Here is a 22,857-nt window from a genome sequence, read left to right as displayed (position 1 = left end):
ACCGTCGCAGCGCTTGGCCCAGTGCCTGGCCCAGCGGAGGGGCTCACTAACAGACCGCTTGGTGACAAGCGAAGGAGCAAATGCACCAATCTGGAATGAATGACCCAAGCTTCCGCTGCGGGCGACCGGGAGCAGCCTCAACGCCTGGAGGACGCGGGAGGGGCGGGGCGACGCGGGCGGCCAATGGGAGCCCGCGCCTCAGCTCCGGCCCCGCCCCCAGCCCGCCGCGCCGACGCCGGCGCGCGCAGTCGCCCGCCTCGAGGAAGTGTGCCCGGAGTCGGCGTCGCGGGCCGAGGTGAGCGCGCGCGGGCTGGGCGGGCCCGGCTGCGGCCGCCCGGGATGGGGCGTGACGCCGCCAGTCTCCGCGCGGGGGCTCGGCTGGGCCCCCGGGAGCAGCGGCGGGGCCGGCGGACGCGCGCCCGACGGTTTCGGAGGGAGCGGGGACGCGGCGGGTGCGGGGGAGGGGTGGCGGGCCGAGGGGGCTCTGGTGCAGCGGAGACGCCGCTGCCGGGAGCTGGCTCTGCGCCCCTGAGCCTGTGGACCCTGGACCGGCACCGAAACCGGGCCGCTTTCTCTGCCTTACCCCGGAGGCTGGAAGAGAGCCTCTCTCCCCGGGGTGCTGTGGGCGTTGGGGAGCGAGAGTGGAGGATCCCTGGGTGGGTGCCCCGGCCTCCGGGACCCAAAATGCCGGTAGTCCCCCAACCTCACGGCGTTTGTGACAGCCCCTAAACCCTCCTCCCCCGAGCCCCCCAACGTTGGCAGCTCTCCTCCCCAAAACACAGGCCTTGCTTGGAGCCTCGTGGGTTCCAATTCGGCCGCCCCTTTTGAGCCTCCGAGGTTCCTAATCAGTCAACTCTGATACTTGTCTTGCAGGGGGATTGTGAGGATTAGAAATGGCATGAACAGGGCCTAATATGGAGCTGCTACGTAGTGTTGGAGAAAAAATTACTCATATGCTCGTTAAAGACGGTAAGGCAGAGTTTATTCAGGGGCGCTACTACAACGCGGTTTTGCAGGAGCAGAGAGCAATTGGGCCACACTCTGCAACGGGGAGGGGTGGAAAATTGTAGCCGAGGAGCCTGGTGGGGAGGTGGGAGGGCTCAGTGGATGGAAAATGACTAAGAGGCAACGTCCGGGGTAAAGGGAACTCTGGCTAAATCGACTTGACTGGAGTTTTGCTGAAGACAGGCCTGGGTGATACGGAATTTGATCAGATATCAGGGCTGGTCAGATACCAGGGTTGATGTAGAATTTGAGCAACTATCAAAGATGAGGGACTTTCCCTAAACCGGACTCAGCAAGAATCTTGCTAAAACGGGACTAAAAGGGTCAAGGACAGACCTGAAAGACCAGGCCTAGTTGAAAAGACTGCGGAGCTTGACTAAAGTTTGCTTAAGGAGAGAGTGTATGTCAATAGTAGGTACACAGCAAAGGGCTCCTATGCATAGGTATAGTAAGTATGCTTACCTAAGTTGTACATTTGAAGTTCACTCTCCTTTGTTACAGTTTTAATAACACCTACACATTTGGGATTACTTGAAATGTTTTTTCATAACAGGAGCAGATACTCATGAAGTCACTGGAATATAAACTACACCCTCTATAAAGTAATTTAATTTGGAATAATTGAGGCATTTTTCTTAGCATTTTTGTTAGGATATAATTACTAAAATCAGATTTAAGTATTTTGTAAGTTTTCTAGTTTTCCCTAAATGTCATTTTCCCTAAATGGTATCTAAACAGCCATGTTCATTCAGGAAGCAAATAAATTTGAATAAATCTACCCGTTAGTCTCTTGCTATCGGAAGTCTTTCTACTTGTTATTTGAAACTCAGGAGCCAGATAGATTTAGATAATGAAGGATGCTTTTATATTTATTCAACATTTATTTAATATTTATTTATAAGATTTTTATTTATCTTAGAGATGAGTGGCAGGGGCAGAGGGAGAGAGAACCCCAAAGGGACCCCGCGCTGAGTGCTTGGAGCCAGAAGCAGGGCCGGATCCCAGGACCCCAAGATCATGACCTGAGCCGAAACCAAGAGTCAGCTGCCCAACCAAGTTCACCACCCAGGCACCCCATTTGTTTATTTAAGTAGATTCCATGCCCAGTGATGTGGGGCTTGAACTCAAAACCCAGAGATCAAAAGTAGGACACTTGACTGACTGAGCCACCCAGGTGTCCCTTATTTAATATTTTAACATATGTATTCAAAACTGTACATTTTTTCTCTGGAACTTTAGTGGTTACCTCTAAATTTTGATACTGTGTTTTCACTATCATTCAATATGAAAACATTTTGATTTCCAGGGCACCTGGGTGGCTCAGTCAGTTAAGTGTCTGCCTTCTGCTCAGGTCGTGATCCCGGGGTCCTGGGATGGAGCTCCAAGTCCGGCTTCTTGCTGGGGGTGGGGAGTGGGGGGGGGCAGCCTGCTTCTCCCCCTCCCCCTGCTGCTCCCCTTGTTTATGCTCTCTCTCTCTGTCAAATAAATAAAATCTTAGAAAAAAAGGAAAAGAAAACATTTTAATGTCCATTGTGATTTTTTCTTTGGCTATAGGTTGTATTAGTTATTCAGTAATTTCCATATATAGGCATTTTCTAGATATCTTTTTGTTACTGGTTTCTAATTTCATTGCACTGTGGTCAGAGGATATATATTTTGAGATTCCAGTCTTTTGAAACTTATTTATGGATATGGTCTGCTTTGGTGAATGTTTCATATGAACTTGAAATGAATATGTATTCTGCAATTGCTGAGTCTGAATGTCCATTAGAATGAGTTTGTTTATAGTGTTCAGATTTTCTGTAGCCTTACCGATTTTTTTTTTTGGTCTTGTTCTATCACCTATGAGGATTTGTCCCTTTAGACCTGATAGTAGGTGCATATACGTTTAGGGTTTTGTGTTCTAAATGATTGGACCCATTTATTATAATGAAATGTTCCTCTTTTTTTTCTTGAAGTCTCTTGGTCAGATACTAATATAGCCATACCAGCTTTTGTATGCTTGCTGTCTGCATAGGATGTCTTTTCCCCATTGTTTTGTTTCCAAACTTTTGTGTCTTTATGTATTAAATATCTCTTGTAGACACCCTGTGATTGGGTCTTACTTTTCCAAATCTGGCAGTCTTATAATTCGAATGTTTAGCCCCTTTACATTTAATGTGATTACTTATGTGGTTGGGTGTTAGCGTACCATATTGTCTTTTTTTTCATTTGATCTTTCTGGTTTTTATTCTCTTACTGCATTCTTGGGATAGTGAGTGTTTTTTAGGATCCTTTATTGGTGTTTTTTAGCTGTACTTCTTTGTATAATATTTTTACAGCTACCAGTATGTATCTTTAAATTATCAGAGTTTACTTTAACTTATTAGAGTCTACTTTAATATTTGTACCACTTTGTACTAAACAATTTACATTTCTCATTCCTGCCTCTCATTTAACACCTTTACACTTCCAATTTGTCACCCGACATGTAGCACCACTCACTTCCCACTTCCTGTTCCTCATTTAGCAATTCATAAATGTAATAACCTAACAACCTATTAATTCCATTTACCCAGTCCTTTGTGCTGTTTTTATATCTTTTACTTTTACTTATCTCTTTACACACTGTGGTTATTTTTGCTTTTAATAGTTGCCTTTTAAGGAAGTTAGGAGAAGTAAAAGCATAGTATTTCTGTATTTATTCGCCATATATTTACTATTTTTGGAGATCTTCATTTCTTTCTGTAGATCTGAGTTTCCCTTCAACTGGAAAGGTGTCCTTTAGCATTTCTTATAGTACAAGTCACTGTTGAGAGGCTCTTGGGTGGCTCAGTCAGTTAAACATCTGCCTTTGGCTCAGGTTGTTCCATGGTTTTGGGATCGAGCCCTGTGTCAGGCTCCCTGCTCAGTGGGGGACCTGCTGCTTCTCTCCCCATGTCCCCCACCCCCTCATGCTCTCTCTCACTATCTCTCTCCGTTTTTCAAATGAATAAATAAAATAAAAAAAAAATCACTGGTGAAAAATTCTCCTAGCTTATTTATCTGAAAAATGTCTTTACTTTTTTATTAAAATGTAATTAACATACAATGTTATATTAGTTTCAGGTTTACAACATACTGATTCAACAGTGCTATACATTACTTGGTGCTTATCACAATAACTGTAGTCACCATGCAACATTATTATAATATTATTGACTATATTCTCTATGCTTTTGATCTCTGTGATTTGTTTGATTATACTGTATAACTTGTGATAACTGGAAGTTTTTTATCTCTTTAATCTCCTTTATTTATTTTGCTCATAACCCCCACCTCCCTCCCCTTTGACAAACATCAGTTCTTTGTATTTAAGAGTCTGGTTTGTTGTTTATTCATTTGTTTGCTTTCTTTTCATATTCTACAAATATGTGAAATCACAAGGTATTTTTCTCTCCCTGTCAGACTTATTTCACTTAGCATAGTGTCCTCTAGGCCCATCCATGTTGTCACAAATGGTAAGATTTCATTCTTTTTTATGCCTAAGTAATACCCCATTGTATGTATGCACCGTATCTTTATCCATTCATCTAGCAATGGACACTTGGTTTGCTTGCGTATCTTGGCTATTGCAAATGCTGCAGTAAACATAGTGGTGCATTTATTTTTTCAAATTAGTGTTTTTGTTTTTTTGTATAAATATCAGTAGTGGAATTACTGGATCATATCGTATTTCTACTACTTTAAAAAATTTTTTTTAAATTTTAATTTTTTAAAAAAGATTTATTCATTTGAGAGAGAGTGAATGAGAGAGAGAGAGAGAGCACAAGAGAACACAAGCCAGGGGGAGGGGTAGAGGGAGAAGCATACTCCCCGCTGGGCAGGGAGCCTGACATGAGGCTCGATCCCAGGACCCCGGGATCGTGCCCCGAGCCAGAGGCCGACTGAACCGACTGAACCACCCAGGTGCCCTGGTATTTCTACTTCTCAATTTTTTTCTGTTTTCCACAATGGCTGCACCAGTTTACATTCCCACCAACAGTGCATGAGAGTTCCCTTTTCTCTCCATCCTTGCCAACACTTGTTACTTCTTATATTTTTGATATTAACCATTCTGAGGTATCATTGTGGTTTTCTTTTGCATTTTCCTGATGATTAATGATGTTGAGCATCTCTTCCTGTGTCTCTTGGCCATCTGTAGGTCTTTGGAAAATTTTCTGTTCAGGTTTTCTGACCATTTTTTAATTGGATTGTTTGTTTTTTTGGTGTTGAGTTGTCGAAGTTCTTTGTATAGTTTGGATATTAACCCCTTATTAGTTATATCATTTGTGCATTTCTTTTTCCATTCACTAAGTTGCCTTTTTGTTTTGTTGTTGGTTTCCTTTGCTGTGCAAAAGCTTTTTATTTTGGTGTAGTCCCAGTGGCTTATTTTTGCTTTTGTTTCCCTTGCCTGAGAAGACCTATCTATAAATATGCTCCTAAGGGCGATGTCCAAGAGATTACTGCCTGTGTTTTCCTTTAGGAGATTTATGGTTTCCGGTCTCACATTTAGGTCTTTAATCTATTTTAAGGTAAATTTTGTGTATGGTGTAAGAAAGTGGTCCAGTTTCATTCTTTTGCACGTAGCTGTCCAGTTTTCCCAGCACCACTTATTGAAAAGACTGTCTTTTCCTTATTGTATATTCTTGCTTCTTGCGTTGTAAATTAATTTGACCATATGGATGTGGGTTTATTCCTAGGCTCTCTCTCATGTTCCATTGATCCGTGTGTCTGTTTTTATGCCAGTACCGTACTGTCCCAATTGTTTTGTAGTCTATCTTGAAATCCTGGAACAGAGACACCTCTAGCTTTGTTGTTTCTCAAGATTGTTTCGCTCTTTGTTGTCTTTTGTGGTTTCATGCAGATTTTAGGATTATTTTAGTTCTGTGGAAAATACTGTTGGCATTTTGATAGGGATTGCATTGAATCTGTAGACTGTTTTGGGTAGTATGGGCTTTTTAAACATATAATTCTTTCAGTCCATGAGCGTGGTATATCTTTCCATTTCTTTGTGTTGTCTTTAGTTTCTTTGAACAATGTCTTACAGTTTTCTGAGTAAGGTCTTTCACCTCCTTGGTGAAATTTATTCCTAGGTGTTTTTTTTTTTAATTTTTTTATTATGTTAATCACCATACATTACATCATTAGTTCTTGATGTAGTGTTCCATGATTCATTGTTTGTGCATAACACCCAGTGCTCCACGCAGAACGTGCCCTCCTCAATACCCATCACCAGGCTAATCCATCCCCCCAAACTCCTCCCCTCTAAAACCCTCAGTTTGTTTTTCAGAGTCCATCGTCTCTCATGGTTCGTCTCCCCCTCTGACTTACTCCCCTTCATTCTTCCCCTCCTGCTATCTTCTTCTTTTTCTTTTTTCTTAGCATATGTTGCATTATTTGTTTCAGAAGTACAGATCTGTGATTCAACAGTCTTGCACAATTCACAGCGCTCACCATAGCACATACCCTCCCCAATGTCTATCACCCAGCCACCCCATCCCTCCCACCCCCCACCACTCCAGCAACCCTAGTTTGTTTCCTGAGATTAAGAATTCCTCATATCAGTGAGGTCATAGGATACATATCTTTCTCTGATTGACTTATTTCACTCAGCATAACACCCTCCAGTTCCATCCACGTCGTTGCAAATGGCAAGATCTCATTCCTTTTGATGGCTGCATAATATTCCATTGTGTATATATACCACAACTTCTTTATCCATTCATCTGTCGATGGACATCTTGGCTCATTCCACAGTTTGGCTATTGTGGATATTGCTGCTATAAACATTGGGGTGCACGTACCCCTTCGGATCCCTACATTTGTATCTTTGGGGTAAATACCCAGTAGTGCAATTGCTGGATCATAGGGTAGCTCTATTTTCAACTGTTTGAGGAACCTCCGTACTGTTTTCCAGAGTAGCTACACCAGCTTGCATTCCCACCAACAGTGTAGGAGGGTTCCCCTTTCTCCACATCCCCGCCAACATCTGTCGTTTCCTGACTTGTTAATTTTAGCCATTCTGACTGGTGTGAGGTGGTATCTCATTGAGGTTTTCATTTGGATTTCCCGGATGCCGAGCGATGTGGAGCACTTTTTCATGTGCCTGTTGGCCATTTGGGTGTCTTCTTTGGAAAAATGTCTGTTCATGTCTTCTGCCCATTTCTTGATTGGATTATTTGTTCTTTGGGTGTTGAGTTTGATAAGTTCTTTATAGATTTTGGATACTAGCCCTTTATCTGATATGTCATTTGCAAATATTTTCTCCCATTTTGTCGGTTGTCTTTTGGTTTTGTGGACTGTTTCTTTTGCTGTGCAGAAGCTTTTTATCTTGATGAAATCCCAATAGTTCATTTTTGCCCTGGCTTCCCGTGCCTTTGGCGATGTTTCTAGGAAGAAGTTGCTGCGGCTAAGGTCGAAAAGGTTGCTACCTGTGTTCTCCTTTAGGATTTGGATGGACTCCTGTCTCACGTTTAGGTCTTTCAACCATTTGGAGTCTATTTTTGTGTGTGGTGTAAGGAAATGGTCCAGTTTCATTCTTCTGCATGTGGCTGTCCAATTTTCCCAACACCATTTGTTGAAGAGACTGTCTTTTTGCCATTGGACATTCTTTCCTGCTTTGTCAAAAATAAGTTGACCATAGAGTTGAGGGTCCATTTCTGGGCTCTCAATTCTGTTCCATTGATCTATGTGTCTGTTTTTGTGCCAGTACCATACTGTCTTCATGATGACAGCTTTGTAATAGAGCTGGAAGTCCGGAATTGTGATGCCACCAGCTTTGCTTTTCTTTTTCAGTATTCCTCTGGCTATTCTGGGTCTCTTCTGGTTCCATACAAATTTTAGGATTATTTGTTCCATTTCTTTGAAAAAAGTGGATGGTATTTTGATGGGGATTGCATTGAATGTGTAGATTGCTCTAGGTAGCATTGACATCTTCACAATGTTGATTCTCCCAATCCATGAGCATGGAACGTTTTTCCATTTCTTTGTGTCTTCTTCAATTTCTTTCCTGAATATTTTATAGTTTTCTGAGTACAGATCCTTTGCCTCTTTGGTTAGATTTATTCTTAGGTATCTAATGGTTTTGGGTGCAATTGTAAATGGGATAGACTCCTTGATTTGTCTCTCTTCTGTCTTGTTGTTGGTGTATAGGAATGCCACTGATTTCTGTGCATTGATTTTATATCCTGCTACTTTACTGAATTCCTGTATGAGTTCTAGCAGTTTTGGGGTGGAGTCTTTTGGGTTTTCCACATACAGTATCATATCATCTGCAAAGAGTGAGAGTTTGACTTCCTCTTTGCCGTTTTGGATGCCTTTGATTTCTTTTTGTTGTCTGATTGCTGTGGCTAGGACTTGTAATACTATGTTGAATAGCAGTGGTGAGAGTGGACATCCCTGCCGCGTTCCTGACCTTAGGGGAAAAGCTCTCAGCCTTTCCCCATTGAGAATGATATTCGCTGTAGGTTTTTCGTAGATGGCTTTTATGATATTGAGGTATGTACCCTCTATCCCTATACTCTGAAGAGTTTTGATGAAGAAAGGATGTTGTACTTTGTCAAATGCTTTTTCTGCATCTATTGAGAGGATCATATGATTCTTGTTCTTTCTTTTGTTAATGTATTGTATCACGTTGATTGATTTGCGGATGTTGAACCAGCCTTGCAGCCCAGGGATAAATCCCACTTGGTCGTGGTGAATAATCCTTTTAATGTACTGTTGGATCCTATTGGCTAGTATTTTGGTGAGAATTTTTGCATCCATGTTCATCAAGGATATTGGTCTGTAATTCTCTTTTTTGATGGGGTCTTTGTCTGGTTTTGGGATCAAGGTAATGCTGGCCTCATAAAATGAGTTTGGAAGTTTCCCTTCCATTTCTATTTTTTGGAACAGTTTCAGGAGAATAGGTGTTAATTCTTCTTGAAATGTCTGATAGAATTCCCCTGGGAAGCCATCTGGCCCTGGGCTTTTGTTTCTTGGGAGATTTTTGATGACTGTTTCAATTTCCTTAGTGGTTATAGGTCTGTTCAGGTTTTCTATTTCTTCCTGGTTCAATTTTGGTAGTTGATACATCTCTAGGAATGCACCCATTTCTTCCAGGTTATCTAATTTGCTGGCATAGAGTTGCTCATAATATGTTCTTATAATTGTTTGTATTTCTTTGGTGTTGGTTGTGATCTCTCCTCTTTCGTTCATGATTTTGTTGATTTGGGTCATTTCTCTTTTCTTTTTGATCAGTCTGGCCAGGGGTTTATCAATCTTGTTAATTCTTTCAAAGAACCAGCTCCTAGTTTCGTTGATCTGTTCTACTGTTCTTTTGGTTTCTAGTTCATTGATTTCTGCTCTGATCTTTATGATTTCTCTTCTCCTGCTGGGTTTAGGCTTTCTTTGCTGTTCTTTCTCCAGCTCCTTTAGGTGTAGGGTTAGGTTGTGTATTTGAGACCTTTCTTGTTTCTTGAGAAAGGCTTGTATTGCTATATACTTTCCTCTCAGGACTGCCTTTGCTGTATCCCAAAGATTTTGAGCAGTTGTGTTTTCATTTTCATTGGTTTCCATGAATTTTTTTAATTCTTCTTTAATTTCTTGGTTGACCCATTCATTCTTCAGTAGGATGCTCTTTAGCCTCCATGTATTTGAGTTCTTTCTGACTTTCCTCTTGTGGTTGAGTTCTAGTTTCAAAGCATTGTGGTCTGAAAATATGCAGGGAATGATCCCAATCTTTTGGTACCGATTGAGACCTGATTTGTGACCTAGGATGTGATCAATTCTGGAGAATGTTCCATGGGCACTAGAGAAGAATGTGTATTCCGTTGCTTTGGGATGGAATGTTCTGAATATGTCTGTGAAGTCCATTTGGTCCAGTGTGTCATTTGAAGTCTTTATTTCCTTGTTGATCTTTTGCTTAGATGATCTGTCCATTTCAATGAGGGGAGTGTTAAAGTCCCCCACTATTATTGTATTGCTGTCAATGTGTTTCTTCGCTTTTGTTATTAATTGCCTTATATAATTGGCCGCTCCCACGTTAGGGGCATAGATATTCATAATTGTTAGATTTTCTTGTTGGATAGCCTCTTTAAGTAGGATATAGTGTCCTTTCTCATCTCTTATTACTGTCTTTGTTTTAAAATCTAATTTGTCTGATATAAGGATTGCCACCCCAGCTTTCTTTTGGTGTCCATTAGCATGCTAAATGGTTTTCCACCCCCTCACTTTCAATCTGGGGGTGTCTTTGGGTCTAAAATGAGTCTCTTGCAGACAGCATATCGATGAGTCTTGTTTTTTAATCCAATCTGATAGCCTGTGTCTTTTGATTGGGGCATTTAGCCCATTTACATTCAGGATAACTATTGAAAGGTATGAATTTAGTGCCATTGTATTTCCTGTAAGGTGAGTGTTACTGTATATTGTGTGTGTTCCTTTCTGATCTGTGCTGCTTTTAGGCTCTCTCTTTGCTTAGAGGACCCCTTTCAATATTTCTTGGAGGGCTGGTTTCGTGTTTGCAAATTCCTTTAGTTTTTGTTTGTCCTGGAAGCTTTCTATCTCTCCTTCAATTTTCAATGAGAGCCTAGCTGGATATAGTATTCTTGGCTGCATATTTTTCTCCTTTAGTGCTCTGAAGATATCATGCCAGTCCTTTCTGGCCTGCCAGGTCTCTGTGGATAGGTGTATGGCCAATCTAATATTTCTACCATTATAGGTTACATATCTCTTCTCCCGAGCTGCTTTCAGGATTTTCTCTTTGTCTCTGAGACTCGTAAATTTTACTATTAGATGTCAGGGTGTTGACCTATTTTTACTGATTTTGAGAGGGTTCTCTGTGCCTCCTGGATTTTGATGCCTGTTTCTTTCCTCACATTAGGGAAGTTCTCTGCCATTATTTGACCCAATATACCTTCTGCCCCCCCCCCCCCTTTCTTCTTCTCGGATCCCAATTATTCTAATGTTGTTTCGTCTTATCGTATCGCTTATCTCTCGAATTCTGCCCTCGTGATCCTGTAGTTGTTTATCTCTCTTTCTCAGCCTTTTTATTTTCCATCATTTGGTCTTCTATATCGCTGATTCTCTCTTCTGCCTCATTTATTCTAGCAGGTAGTGCCCCCATTTTTGATTGCACCTCATGAATAGCCTTTTTGATTTCGACTTGGTTAGATTTTAGTTCTTTTATTTCTCCAGAAAGGGTTTCTCTAATAACTTCCACGGTTTTTTCAAGCCCAGCTAGTATCTTTAAAGTCATAATTCTGAACTCTAGGTCCGACATTGTACTAATGTCCGTATTGAGTAGGTCCCTGGCTGACGGTACTATCTCTTGTTCTTTTTGCTGAGGTGATTTTTTTTCATCTTGTCATTTTGTCCAGAGGAGAATACATGAATGAGAGAACAAAATGCCAACAGGTTAACAACGTCCCCCAGCAAATATACTCTATACAAATCAGAAAAGATCTGAAACCAGGGGAAAAGAAAGGGAAAGAAAGAAAAAAGAGAAAAGAAAGAAAAAAAAAAAGAAAAAGATAAAAACAAAAACAGAACAATACAAAAAAATAAAAAACCAAATAGATCACATATGATCAGTCTAGTGCAAAGATCAGTGCCACACACTAGATTTTGGGTGTGTTTTAGTCTTTTAGAAAAAAGTGCCTGCTAAAATTTTAAAGGAAGAAAGACATATATGTACAAAATAAGGGTTGATACAATGAAGGGATGGAAGATGAGTGTAAAGATGAAAGTTATAAAAGATTTTATAAAAGGAATTGATACGATAAGAAGTTGTTTGAAAAAAGAAAGAAGATTTTAAAAAAATAAAAAGGGAGAGAATGTTATCAGGCAGGAGACTAGAGCAAAGCCATACACTAGTGATTTAGGGTATATTTTGATCTGTTAGAAGAAACTGTATCTCAAAATTTTAAAGAGAGAACAACTTATATATATATGCCAAAAATAAGGGTAACTATTCTGAAGGGGTAAAATATGACTCTAAAAATGAAAAATAAAAAATGTTTTTTTAAAAAAAGGGATTGATAAGATGTTGTTTGAAAAAGGGAAAAAGAAAAATTAAAAAAAAAAACAGTTAAAAAAATTGACTCATGGTAAAAAAAGCCATGAATTCTCTGTGCAGTATTCCCCTAGCGCTGGAGTTCTCCGGTTCTCCTTGATCGGTAAACTTGGTCTTGGCTTGCAGGCTGTTCCTGCTGATCTTCTGGGGGGGGGCCTGTTGCCGTGGTTCCCAAATGTCTTTGCCGGAGGCGGAATTGCCCCGCCCTTGTCGGTCGGGGCTAAGCAAGCTGCTCGGGTTTGCTCTCAGGAGCTTTTGTTCCCTGCAGGCTCTCGGTGCAGCTTTGGAGGACCAGGGTGAAAATGGCGGCCTCCCAATCTCCGCTCGGAGGAGTCGAGAACTCGGGGCCCCGCTCCTCAGTGCGCCCCCAGAGAAAAGCAGTCAGTCACCCCCGGTCTCCGGCCGCACTCCGTGCTCACCCGGCCTGTGACCGAGCATTTCTATCTCTGGCACCCGACCCCGTGTGGAGTCTCCAAACCCAGCAGATCTCTGCGGTGCGCTCCCACGCTGCTCCTCCCGGGGGAGGAAGGGGAGTCTCCCCGGCTCTGCCGCTTGTTGGGTCCCTGCTGGAGGAGCAGTGGCCCGACTGGGCCGCGGATCACAGTTTATGGCAACCCCAAGCTGAGAGCCCGCGCCTCGGCTCCGTCTCTGCAGCCGGCTTCCCCACTCTGATACCTGGGAGCTCTGCCGCCCTCAGGCACCCCCGGTCTTCCTGTGACCCCGAGGGTCCTGAGACCACACTGTCCCGGGAGGGGTGGACCCCCCGCTTAGCCACTGGAGCGACGTCCCTCCGCGGAGCCGACTTCTAAAAGTTCCGATTTTGTGCTTGCAGCTCTAGCACTTGCCAGAAGTGGCCGCTGGAGGCCCCTCCCCCGCCGTCTATCCTCCTGAATATTGCCTCGGATTCACTTCTCCGCACGTCCTACCTTCAGAAAGTGGTTGCTTCTCTGTTCAGAGAGTTGTTGCTACTCTCCTCTTCGATCTCCTGTTGCGTTCATAGGTGTTCAGAATGGTTGGATCCCCATTCAGCTGAATTCCTGAGACCAGATGAAATCCAGGTGTCCTACTCCTCTGCCATCTTGCTCCGCCACCCTGTTCCTAGGTGTTTTATTCTTTTACATGCAGTTATAAATGGGATTGTTTTCTTAATTTCTCTTTCTGCTATTTCATGATTAGTGTATAGAAACACAGCAGTTTTCTGTGTGTTAATTTTGTGTCCTGCAACTTTACTGAATTCATTTATCAGTTCTAATAGTTTTTTTGATGGAGTCTTTAGGTTTTCTATGTATACTCATGTCATCTGCAAATAGTGACAGTTTTACTTCTTCCTTACCAGTTTGAATGCTTTTTATTCCTTTTTCTTGTCTGATTGGTACAGCTAAGATTTATAGTACAATGTTGAATAAAAGGAGTGAGTATTAAGGAGGGCACGTACTGCATGGAGCACTGGGTGTTACATGCAAACAACGAATCATGCAACACTACATCAAAAACTAATGATGTAGGGCCGCCTGGGTGGCTCAGTCGTTAAGCGTCTGCCTTCTGCTGAGGTCATGATCCCAGGGTCCTGGGATCAAGCCCCGCATTGCATTGGGCTGCCTGCTCAGCGGGAGGCCTGCTTCTCCCTCTCCCACTCCCCTTGCTTGTGTTCCCTCTCTTGCTGTCTCTCTCTCCGTCAAATAAGTAAATAAAATCTTAAAAAAAATAAACATCTTTTTTAAAATTAAAAAAATAAAAAGGGTGAATGGACATTCTTGTCTTGTTCCTGACCTTAGAGGAAAAGCTTTCAGTTTTTCTCCACTGAATGTGATGTTAGATGCAGGCTTTTTGTATGTGGCCTTTTTTTTTTTTTTAAGGTATGTTCCCTCTAAGTCCACTTTGTTGAGAGTTTTTATCATAAATGGATGTATTTTGTCAAATGCTTTTTCTACATCTATTGAGATGATAATGTGGGTTTTTTTTCTCTTGTTAATAAATGTGATGTGTTACATTCTTTTATGAATATTGAACTGCTTGATTGAGGTGAATGATCTTTTTAATGTATTGTTGAATTTGGTTTGCGAATATTTTGTTGAGGATTTTTGCATCTGTGTTCATGAGAGATACTGGCCTATAGTTTTCTTTTTTTGTAGTGTGTCTGATTTTCTATTAGGATAATGCTGGCCCTGTAGAATGAATTTGGAAGTTTTCCTTCCTCTTTCATGTTTTGGAATAGTTTGAGAAGAATATTTATCAACTCTTTTTTAAATGTTTGCTAGAATTTACCTGTGAAGCCATTTGGTGCTGGACTTTTGTTTATTGGGAGTGTTTTGATTACTCATTCAATTTCATGCCTAGTTCTTGGTTCATTATAATTTTCTATTTCTGAATCAGTTTTGGAAGGGTGTAGGTTTCTAGGAATCCATTTTTTTCTAGGTTGTCAAGTTTGTTGGTATATACTTTTTCATAATACTCTTTTGTAATCTTTTGTGTTTCTGTGACTTGAGTTATTTTTCTTCTTTCATTTCTGATTTTACTTAACTTGAGTCCTCCCTCTCTTTCTCTCTTGTTTATGAATCTGGCTGAAGGGTTTATCAATTTTTTTTTAAAGATTTTATTTATTTTACAGAGAGATAGAGCACAAATAGGCAGAGCAGCAGGCAGAGGGGGAGGGAGAAGCAGGCTCTCTGCTGAGCAGGGAGCCTGATGCAGGGCTCGATCCCAGGACCCCAGGATCATGACCCGAGCTGAAGGCAGCCACTTAACCGACTGAGCCACCCAGGTGCCCCAAGGTTTATCAATTTTTAAAAAAGATTTATTTAATTCAGAGAGAGTATGCACAAGCGTGAGTTGGGGGGAGGGACAGAGGGAGAGAATCTCCAGTAAACCTCCCGCTGAGTGTGGAGCTCAACACAGGGCTTGATCTCAGGAGCCATGAGTTCATGACCTGAGCCAAAACCAAGAATCAGACATGTAACTCACTGAGCCACCCAGGTACCCCAAGGTTTATCAATTTTGTTGATTTTTTCAAAGCACCAGCTCCTGATTTCATTGATGTGTACTATTGTGTGTTTGTTTGTTTTTAGTTTCTGTTTTGCTTATTTCTGCTCTAATCTTTATTATTTCCTTTCTTCTACTGGTTTTGGGTTTTGTTTGTTCTTTTTCTAACTTCTTTAGATGTAAGGTAGGTTGTTTATTTGAGATTTTTCTTCTTATAGTAGGACTGTATTGCTATAACTTCCTTCTTAAGAACTGCTTTTGCTACATCCCAAAGATTTTGGTCCATTGTGTTCTCATTTTCATTTGTCTCCATGTTTTTTTGGATTTCCTCTTTGATTTCTTGGTTGACCTGTTGGTTGTTTAATATGTTGTTTAGCCTCCATGTGTTTGTGTTCTCTTTGGATATTTTATTGTAATTGATTTCTAGTTTCATACTGTTGTGGTTGGAGAAGATGCAGGATATGATTTCAGTCTTCTTAAATTTATTGAGGCTTGTTTTGTGGCCTAACATGTGATATGTCCTGGAGAATGAATTGAAAAGACTGTATCCTGCTGTTTTTGAAAGGAATGTTCTGTATATATCTCTTAGTTCCATCTGGCCTAGTATGTTGTTCAAAGCCAGTTTCTTTGTTGATTTTCTTTCTGGATGATCTATCCATCAATGTAAATAGAGTGTTAAAGTCCCCTATTATTGTGGTATGACTGTCACTTTCTTCCTTCATATCTGTTAATATTTGCTTTATGTATTGAGGTGCTCCTATGTTGGGTGCATAAATATTTACAATTGTTACATCCTCTTATTGTATTGGTCCCTTTATCATTATATAGTGCCCTTCTTTGTCTCTTGTTACAGTCTTTGTTTTAAAGTCTGTTGTCCAATATAATTACTGCTACCCTGTTTTTTGTTTTTGTTTTTTTTAAAGATTTTATTTGAGAGAGAGTGAGAGAGCACGATCAGCAGGAGGGGCAGAGGGAGAGGGAGAAGCTTAACCGACTGAGCCACCCAGGCACCCTAACCTGGCTTTTTTTTTCTTCAGTTCTATTTGCATGGTATATGTTCTTTCATCCCTTCACTTTCAGTCTATATGTGTCTTTAGTTCTGAAGTGAATCTCTTACAGCAACATATAGATGAGCCTTTTGTTCCCCTATGTCTTTTGATTGGAGCGTTTAGACCATTTAGAGGAATTGTTGATAGTTAATGTATTTGTTGCTATTTTGTTAATTGTTTTTTTGTTATTTTGTAGTTCTCCTCTGTTCCTGTCTTCTCTTGCTCTCTTTCCTTGTGGTTTGATAGCTTTCTTTAGTGTTGTGCTTGGATTCCTGTCTCTTTTTTTGTGTGTGTAACTATTACAGGTTTTTGATTTGTGGTAACTACTAGTTTCATATATAATGTGTATAGCAGTCTCTATTTAGTTGATGGCTGCTTCAGTTTGAACACTTTTTTTTTTTTAAGATTTTATTTATTTGACAGAGACATAATGAGAGAGGGAACACAGCAGGGGGAGTGGAGAGGGAGAAGCAGACCTCCTGCTGAGCAGGGAGCCCGATGCGGGACTGGATCCCAGGACCCTGGGATCATGACCTGAGCGGAAGGCAGATGCTTAACGACTGAGCCACCCAGGCGCACCCCCCCCCCCTTTTAAAGTAGACTCTGCACCCAGCGTGGAACCCAGCACAGGGCTTGAGCTCACAACCCTGAGATCAAGACCTGACCTGAGATCAAGAGTCTGATGCTTAACTGACTGAGCCACCCAGGTGCCTCAATTTTGAACACATTCTAAAAGCAGATGTCTTTATTTTAATTCTGATTTTTGAAAGATGTTTTTACTGGATGTGGAAATCCGGGTTGATGGTTCTTTTTCTAGAATTTGCATTTGGTTCTTTTTATAATTTCTGTTTCTCTGTAGAAAGTCCCTATTTCTTCTCTCATTATGACTATATTTTTCTTGCAGTCCTTGGACCATCTTTGGGTTGGTTTCTCTTGAATGGTTTTTCCATGACTTTAAGTCATATTTTCATGTTTTTAAATTAAATAGTTTGGGGTTACATCTTAGATATTGTGGATGGCACATTGTAGATGCTAAGGATTCTGTTATCTTCCTCTGAAGAGTATTGAGTTTTGTTCTAGCAGGCAGTTGAGTTACTCACTGATCACCTTTGACTTGAATTAGCTTTATTTTTTTATTTTTTAAAGATTTTATTTATTTATTTGACAGAGAGAGACACAGCAAGAGAGGGAACACAAGCAGGGGGAGTGGGAGAGGGAGAAGCAGGCTTCCCGCCGAGCGGGAAGCCCAATGTAGGGCTCGATCCCAGGACCCTGGGATCATTACCTGAGCCAAAGGCAGATGCTTAACGACTGAGCCACCCAGGCGTCCAGCTTTTTTTTTTTTTTTTAAGATTTTATTTATTTGACAGAGAACAAGAGTGCGCAAGGGGGGGAGCAGCAGGCTCCCCACTGAGCAAGGAGCCGGATGTGGGCCCCGATCCCAAGACCCCAGGATCATGACCTGAGCTGAAGGCAGATGCCCAACTGACTGAGCCGCCCAGGCTCCCCGAATTAGCTTGGTTTTATACCTTGTTAGGACAGATCTCTGGAAAGCCCACAGTGGATCCTGAAGCCTTCTAACTTGATCAGACTAGACTAGTAGACTGGGTTTCCTCTGCGGATCTCATTGAGGCTTGTCTTTAGGCTCTTTTAGGGCAGGTTTAGAGTATGTCTTATTCTAGGATATGGTCTTTACTCCCAACATGCAGCCTTTCTGGTATCTCAAGATGCTTTGGGTATTAGTGAGGTCTCTCCATTGTCAGTGGTCAAAAACTCCACTATCTCTCATCACTGACTGGCATTTGTATTTCTTTTGCTCCTAACCTGGTTGCAACTGCTCTCTGTTAAACCTTGCATAGTTTCACCCTGCTCATGTGCAGTCCAACCCTTGGCTCACAGGGAAACCCCACATGGAGTTCTGCCTGACCCCCCCCCCCCACCCCCCCGCCCGGTCACAGCTCCATTCTCTCCACTACGCTGTTCTTGAGAATCCAGATACAAAAGCAGCTCCAAGTTCTGATCTCTACCTCCTCGGTTTGGTGAGACCACTGAACTCTCTGTGAGCTGCAGCTTCCTGCACTGTTGTTGGGGAAATTGTCCCCATGCAGAAAGCCAGGATGATCGTGGGTCTCACCTCATGAGTTTTTCTTCCCTTGGGGATTTCATTCTTGTCTGCCTGTTGTCTAGTGCTTGAAAACAGTTGTTTTATAAGTTTTCTCCAGTTCTGTAGTTGTTTACAGTGGGTGGGCCAGTGTGTACTGCCCGTTACTCTGCCATGGCCAAAAACCGAATTCCCCAAACATGTATTTACTGAGCACATAATATTGTAACACCCTGGTTTCTTATGAATATATGAATGAAACACATGGGTTTCTTTATGAAGAAAAAATACATGCACGGAGGTCTGCATGAGAAACATGTAACATTGGGGCGCCTGGGTGGCTCAGTTGGTTAAGCGACTGCCTTCGGCTCAGGTCATGATCCTAGAGTCCCGGGATTGAGTCCTGCATTGGGCTCCCTGCTCAGCAGGGAGTCTGCTTCTCCCTCTGACCCTCTGCCCTCTCGTGCTATCTCTCATTCTCTCTCTCTCAAATAAATAAATAAATTCTTTAAAAAAAAAAGAGAAACATGTAACATTGGCTTAATCCCTCTTACCTCGCTCTTTCTTTTTTTGCTTGAAACATTTTCTTTTCTTTTTAGTTTTTAAGTGATCTGATATGGGATACATTGTTTGAAGTGCTAGGGATGAAGACATTCCTTATTATACCTCAAGGAAAAAGCAGCTTTTATTTATTTATTTATTTATTTATTTATTTATTTATTTATTTATTTATTTACCATGTATTTATTTATTGTAGAGAGAGAGTATGGGAGCCAGTGGGCTGGGGAGGGGTAGAGGGAGAGAGAATCCTAAACAGATTCCATGCTGAGCACAGAGCCTGACGTGGGGCTCGATCTTATGACCCTGAGATCATGACTTCAGCTGAAACCAAGAGTTGGATGGTTAACCAGTGACCTACCAAGGTACCCTGGAAAAAGCAGTTTTTATTTTTTCTTTGTATTTTTTTTAATTTAAATTCAATTAATTAACATATAGTGTGTTATTAGTTTCAGAGGTAGAGTTCAGTGATTCATCAGGTGTATGTGACTTCCAGTGCTCATTACATCACGTGCTCTCCTTAATACTTGTCACCCAGTCAAACCATGAGAGACGATGGACTCTGAAAAACAAACTGAGGGTTCTAGAGGGGAGGAGGGAGGGGGGGGTTGGGTTAGCATGGTGACGGGTATTAAAGAGGGCACAGTCTACGTGGAGCACTGGGTGTTATGCACAAACAATGAATCATGGAACACTACATCAAGAACTAATGATGTATGGTGATTAACATAACAATAAAAAAATAAAAAAACATACTTGTCACCCAGTTACCCCATCTCCCCACCAACCCCCCCCCCCAAAGCAACTTTTAAAAGCTGGAGTGTTACACTGATCTCTGATTAAGCCAGACAGATTTAGTGATTAGGTGTGTTTGTTTGTTTTGTTTTTATTGTCGCAGTTAGTGTTACAGGGAAATGATGACCTGTAGCTCTTTAATAACATTCAAGGATTGACCTAATGATCCAATATTAGAATCTTATGCAAGAAAGTGAACTCGAAATAGTACATGATTCTTTAAACATTTCTAAATACTAACTTTGTCATTTAATATTTCTCTTTTCACTGTCTTAGTTACTATCTTCTAAATTTTTATACCAGTTGCCATAAAACAGTGCTCACTTAGTTCAAGGCCATAGGAATGTTTTTGAGGTAGTTATTATTTGTTCTAAGTCTTCTTTAAGCCCGGGGTTGAAAATTTCAGTTCCGACAGGTTTTCCTAAGTTCCCAAATAGTCCAGTTTTCCATGTGGCACTCAAAAGAGATCACCTAGAAATTTCATTGCATCTTTTGGGGAAAAATCAATTTGTTCTCTTCAACCTCCTATTTATTACAGAAGCATCAGATTATTTCAACATTAGCCTTTATTTCTAGGGCATTGATGTCTTCATTCAGCTTTACTTTTTGGTCTGCAGACGTACAGATGCAGATAGGAAGTGTCCAGAAGAGCCGTTTGCTAGGAAACCAGTAGTGAAAATGCTTCACGTGGTGCATTTCATTTTTCTATTTGGCTTGCACATTTGGAGACAGAGGGAATGTTGTAAAAAGCTCAGGGTGATGATGCCAGTTTAGATACAATATTAGCGATTTGCTTGGTCAAGGTTATAATCTTTCTCATGTGGGGGGTGTGCATTCGTTCTCACCGATCATGTGTCCCTCTTCTCTGCACAGCCCTGGCTCTCATTCCCTCTCTAGGGCCCCTGTGAGAGCCTCCGTGAAGCCTTGGTCTTCCCCAGCGACAGGTCCACCCCAGAAACACTTCACCTAAAAAAGGACTTGCCAAGCCAGAGGATGCCTGTCGAGCTGGGGCAGGCCCTGGTCCTGCCACCACGGCTGGCGAAGGCCGAGGATGCCCCATTCTCCGAACCAGATGCTGCCCCTCGAGGGGAGCTCTCTAACCCCGAGGCTGCACGCCAGCTTTTCAGGCAGTTTCGTTACCAGGTGATGTCTGGGCCCCAGGAGACGCTGAGACAACTGCGGAAGCTCTGTTTCCAGTGGCTGCGGCCAGAGGTTCACACGAAGGAGCAGATCCTAGAGATTCTCATGTTGGAACAGTTCCTGACCATCCTGCCTGGGGAGATCCAGATGTGGGTGCGGAAACAGTGCCCCGGCAGCGGGGAAGAGGCCGTGACCCTTGTGGAGAGCTTGAAGGGAGACCCCCAGAGACTGTGGCAGTGGGTAAGCAGAGGGTTGAAGGTGGCAGTGGGTAAGCAGAAGGTCGAAGCTGCCAGTGACTCACAGGGCTCCTCTAGGGTCTTTACCAGGTGTGTTTGTCTTTTTCCTGACCCTCAGTGTGTGTGGTTTTCCATACTAACAACCCGTTCTCCAATTCGCTGATACCAGCGAGGTGTCTTACAGTTCAGTTCAAATCTGACACTAATATTCTCGGGTTGGCAGACCCAGTGGGATAAGGGTCAGTCTCATCAGCCTGCTCCCATTTCAGACACCAAGCACAAATCACCTGTGTACATTTGGAGGGTCCCACAACCCCCTCCTCGGGTTAGTTAGTTTACTAGAATGACTCCTAGGAGGAGACTTCCCTGGCGTCTCTGGGCGTGCCATCCTCCCAGCACTTCTTTGTGGCCACCAGCTCAGGAGCTCCCTGAACCCCATTGTTTAGTGGATTTTAGGGAGGTTTCGTTACTTAGGCGCGATAATCATTGGCCATTGGTGACTGAACATCTCCAGCCCATCTCCCTTCCTCAGGGGTTGAGGGTTGGGGCTGCGAGTTCAGTCCTCTGGTCACCTGGTTGGTTCCTGTGGTGACCAGCCTCCATCCTGAAGCTACCTGGGGGCCCACCGAGCGTCACTTTCTTAGCATAAACTCAGATATGGTTGAAAGGAGCTCATGATGGCATATGCTCCTCACTCCTGTCATTTAGGCAGTTCCAAGGGTTTTAGGGACTCTGCCAGGAACCTGGGACAAAGACAAATACATATTTCTTACTATACTACATCAGTATATCCCCATATCTCCCTTAATTCTAAGGCTCTCTGACTCAACACTTTCTCGTCATTACAAATAGAAGATAAAGTCTCTTGTCCCATTCCATCTTTCTACTAAAGTCTTTGAGAAGTTATTCAAAAGATACCTGAGTTTTAATTGGTGGAGACTGTCCGGTAGAAACACATTATTAATGGCGTGTTCAGGGTCTCCCAGGCTTGATTTAGGCCTCAGCTTTTGGCCCCTCTCAGGATGTTTTCCTCACAGGTTCCTGCTGGTCTAGATAGAGAAGCTGGTTTTCCCTACTCCATGTCCCTAAGGACTGACTTATTATCTGTTATAGAGCGTTACCTTTGTGTCTTTCAGAACCCCTCAGTCTGGATCTTTCGGTAATTAGTAATATGTGGTCTCTAGATCAGCATCCAGGTTCTAGGACAGGAAATCTTGTCAGAGAAGATGGAATCTGCAAGTTGCCAAGTGGGGGAAGTAGAACGCCATATTGAAGTGGGGCCTCAGGAACTGGGACTTCAGGACTCACCCTGCGGGCTGCTGGAGCCTCCGAGCCATCCAGTGAAAGAGGAGTCTGACATGGAGCAAGAATTAGGTGAGGGGCAGTTACTTGTGGTGTGTGGTGCTTTCTTGGGGAGTTTTGGGGATTGTGGTTAGAAGGCCTCAGAGTGAGTTGAAAATGATATGCTGCTCAGGTGAGGGTATCTCCAGAAAGTTTGGAAACAGGGTAGACCTACTGAATCCCTCTGATGTGGAGATTCAGTCTGTGAATCTCCTTTATCACTGGGCCAGACCATTTGAATGTTGGTTCTGAGGAAGGGGGAGGGAAGGAGGGGGAAAATACGGGGGAGGCTGTTTGGAAGGTTGTGGGGAGTTGGAGTTTGTTAGGGAGGTAAACATGAGTCTTGACATCATGGACAGTGGGACAGGCATCGGTTCTCATTTGGGACAGTTTTCATCCGTACCCTCCGGGGAGTGGTTTGCGACGACATCTAGAGTCTTCAGACTTTCTGTTCCTCCCTTCAGTGGTGGCTGCTACCCCGCCTCCTGGCCCACCAGAGGAAAGGCTCATCAGAGACCAGGACTTCGGAGCCTCCTTTCTCCAAGCAGCACCTCTGGTGAGCTGGCTTCCCTGCCTCTCTCACCCCAGAGCGGGGCTCGAGGG

At 42.5% G+C, this 22,857-nt stretch overlaps 1 protein-coding gene across 9 annotated transcripts in view; it reads left to right on the top strand.

Moving 5' to 3' along the window:
* The first annotated feature begins 245 nt into the window (after positions 1-245).
* ZNF18 (zinc finger protein 18) overlaps positions 246-22,857 on the top strand; it is a 38,999-nt gene continuing 16,387 nt past the window's right edge. For 2 of the 9 annotated variants that reach the window (XM_027568247.2, XM_027568239.2), the window contains exons 1-5: positions 542-656; positions 874-969; positions 20,411-20,917; positions 22,098-22,287; positions 22,719-22,810. In XM_027568247.2, coding sequence (XP_027424048.1) covers positions 20,531-20,917; positions 22,098-22,287; positions 22,719-22,810 — 669 coding nt within the window. In that variant the 5' untranslated portion in view covers positions 542-656; positions 874-969; positions 20,411-20,530. Of the gene's footprint in view, positions 296-380; positions 426-541; positions 657-873; positions 970-20,410; positions 20,918-22,097; positions 22,288-22,718; positions 22,811-22,857 lie in introns of those variants that run through there. The other 7 variants (XM_027568241.2, XM_027568246.2, XM_027568245.1 and 4 more) reach the window with 7 other exon arrangements.

The sequence above is a fragment of the Zalophus californianus genome, chromosome 16, assembly GCF_009762305.2.
Source record: "Zalophus californianus isolate mZalCal1 chromosome 16, mZalCal1.pri.v2, whole genome shotgun sequence".
In the NCBI taxonomy this organism is placed as follows: Eukaryota; Metazoa; Chordata; class Mammalia; order Carnivora; family Otariidae; genus Zalophus; species Zalophus californianus.
Note: the sequence above shows the minus strand (reverse complement) of the source record. Positions and strands in the feature narration are given on the sequence as shown.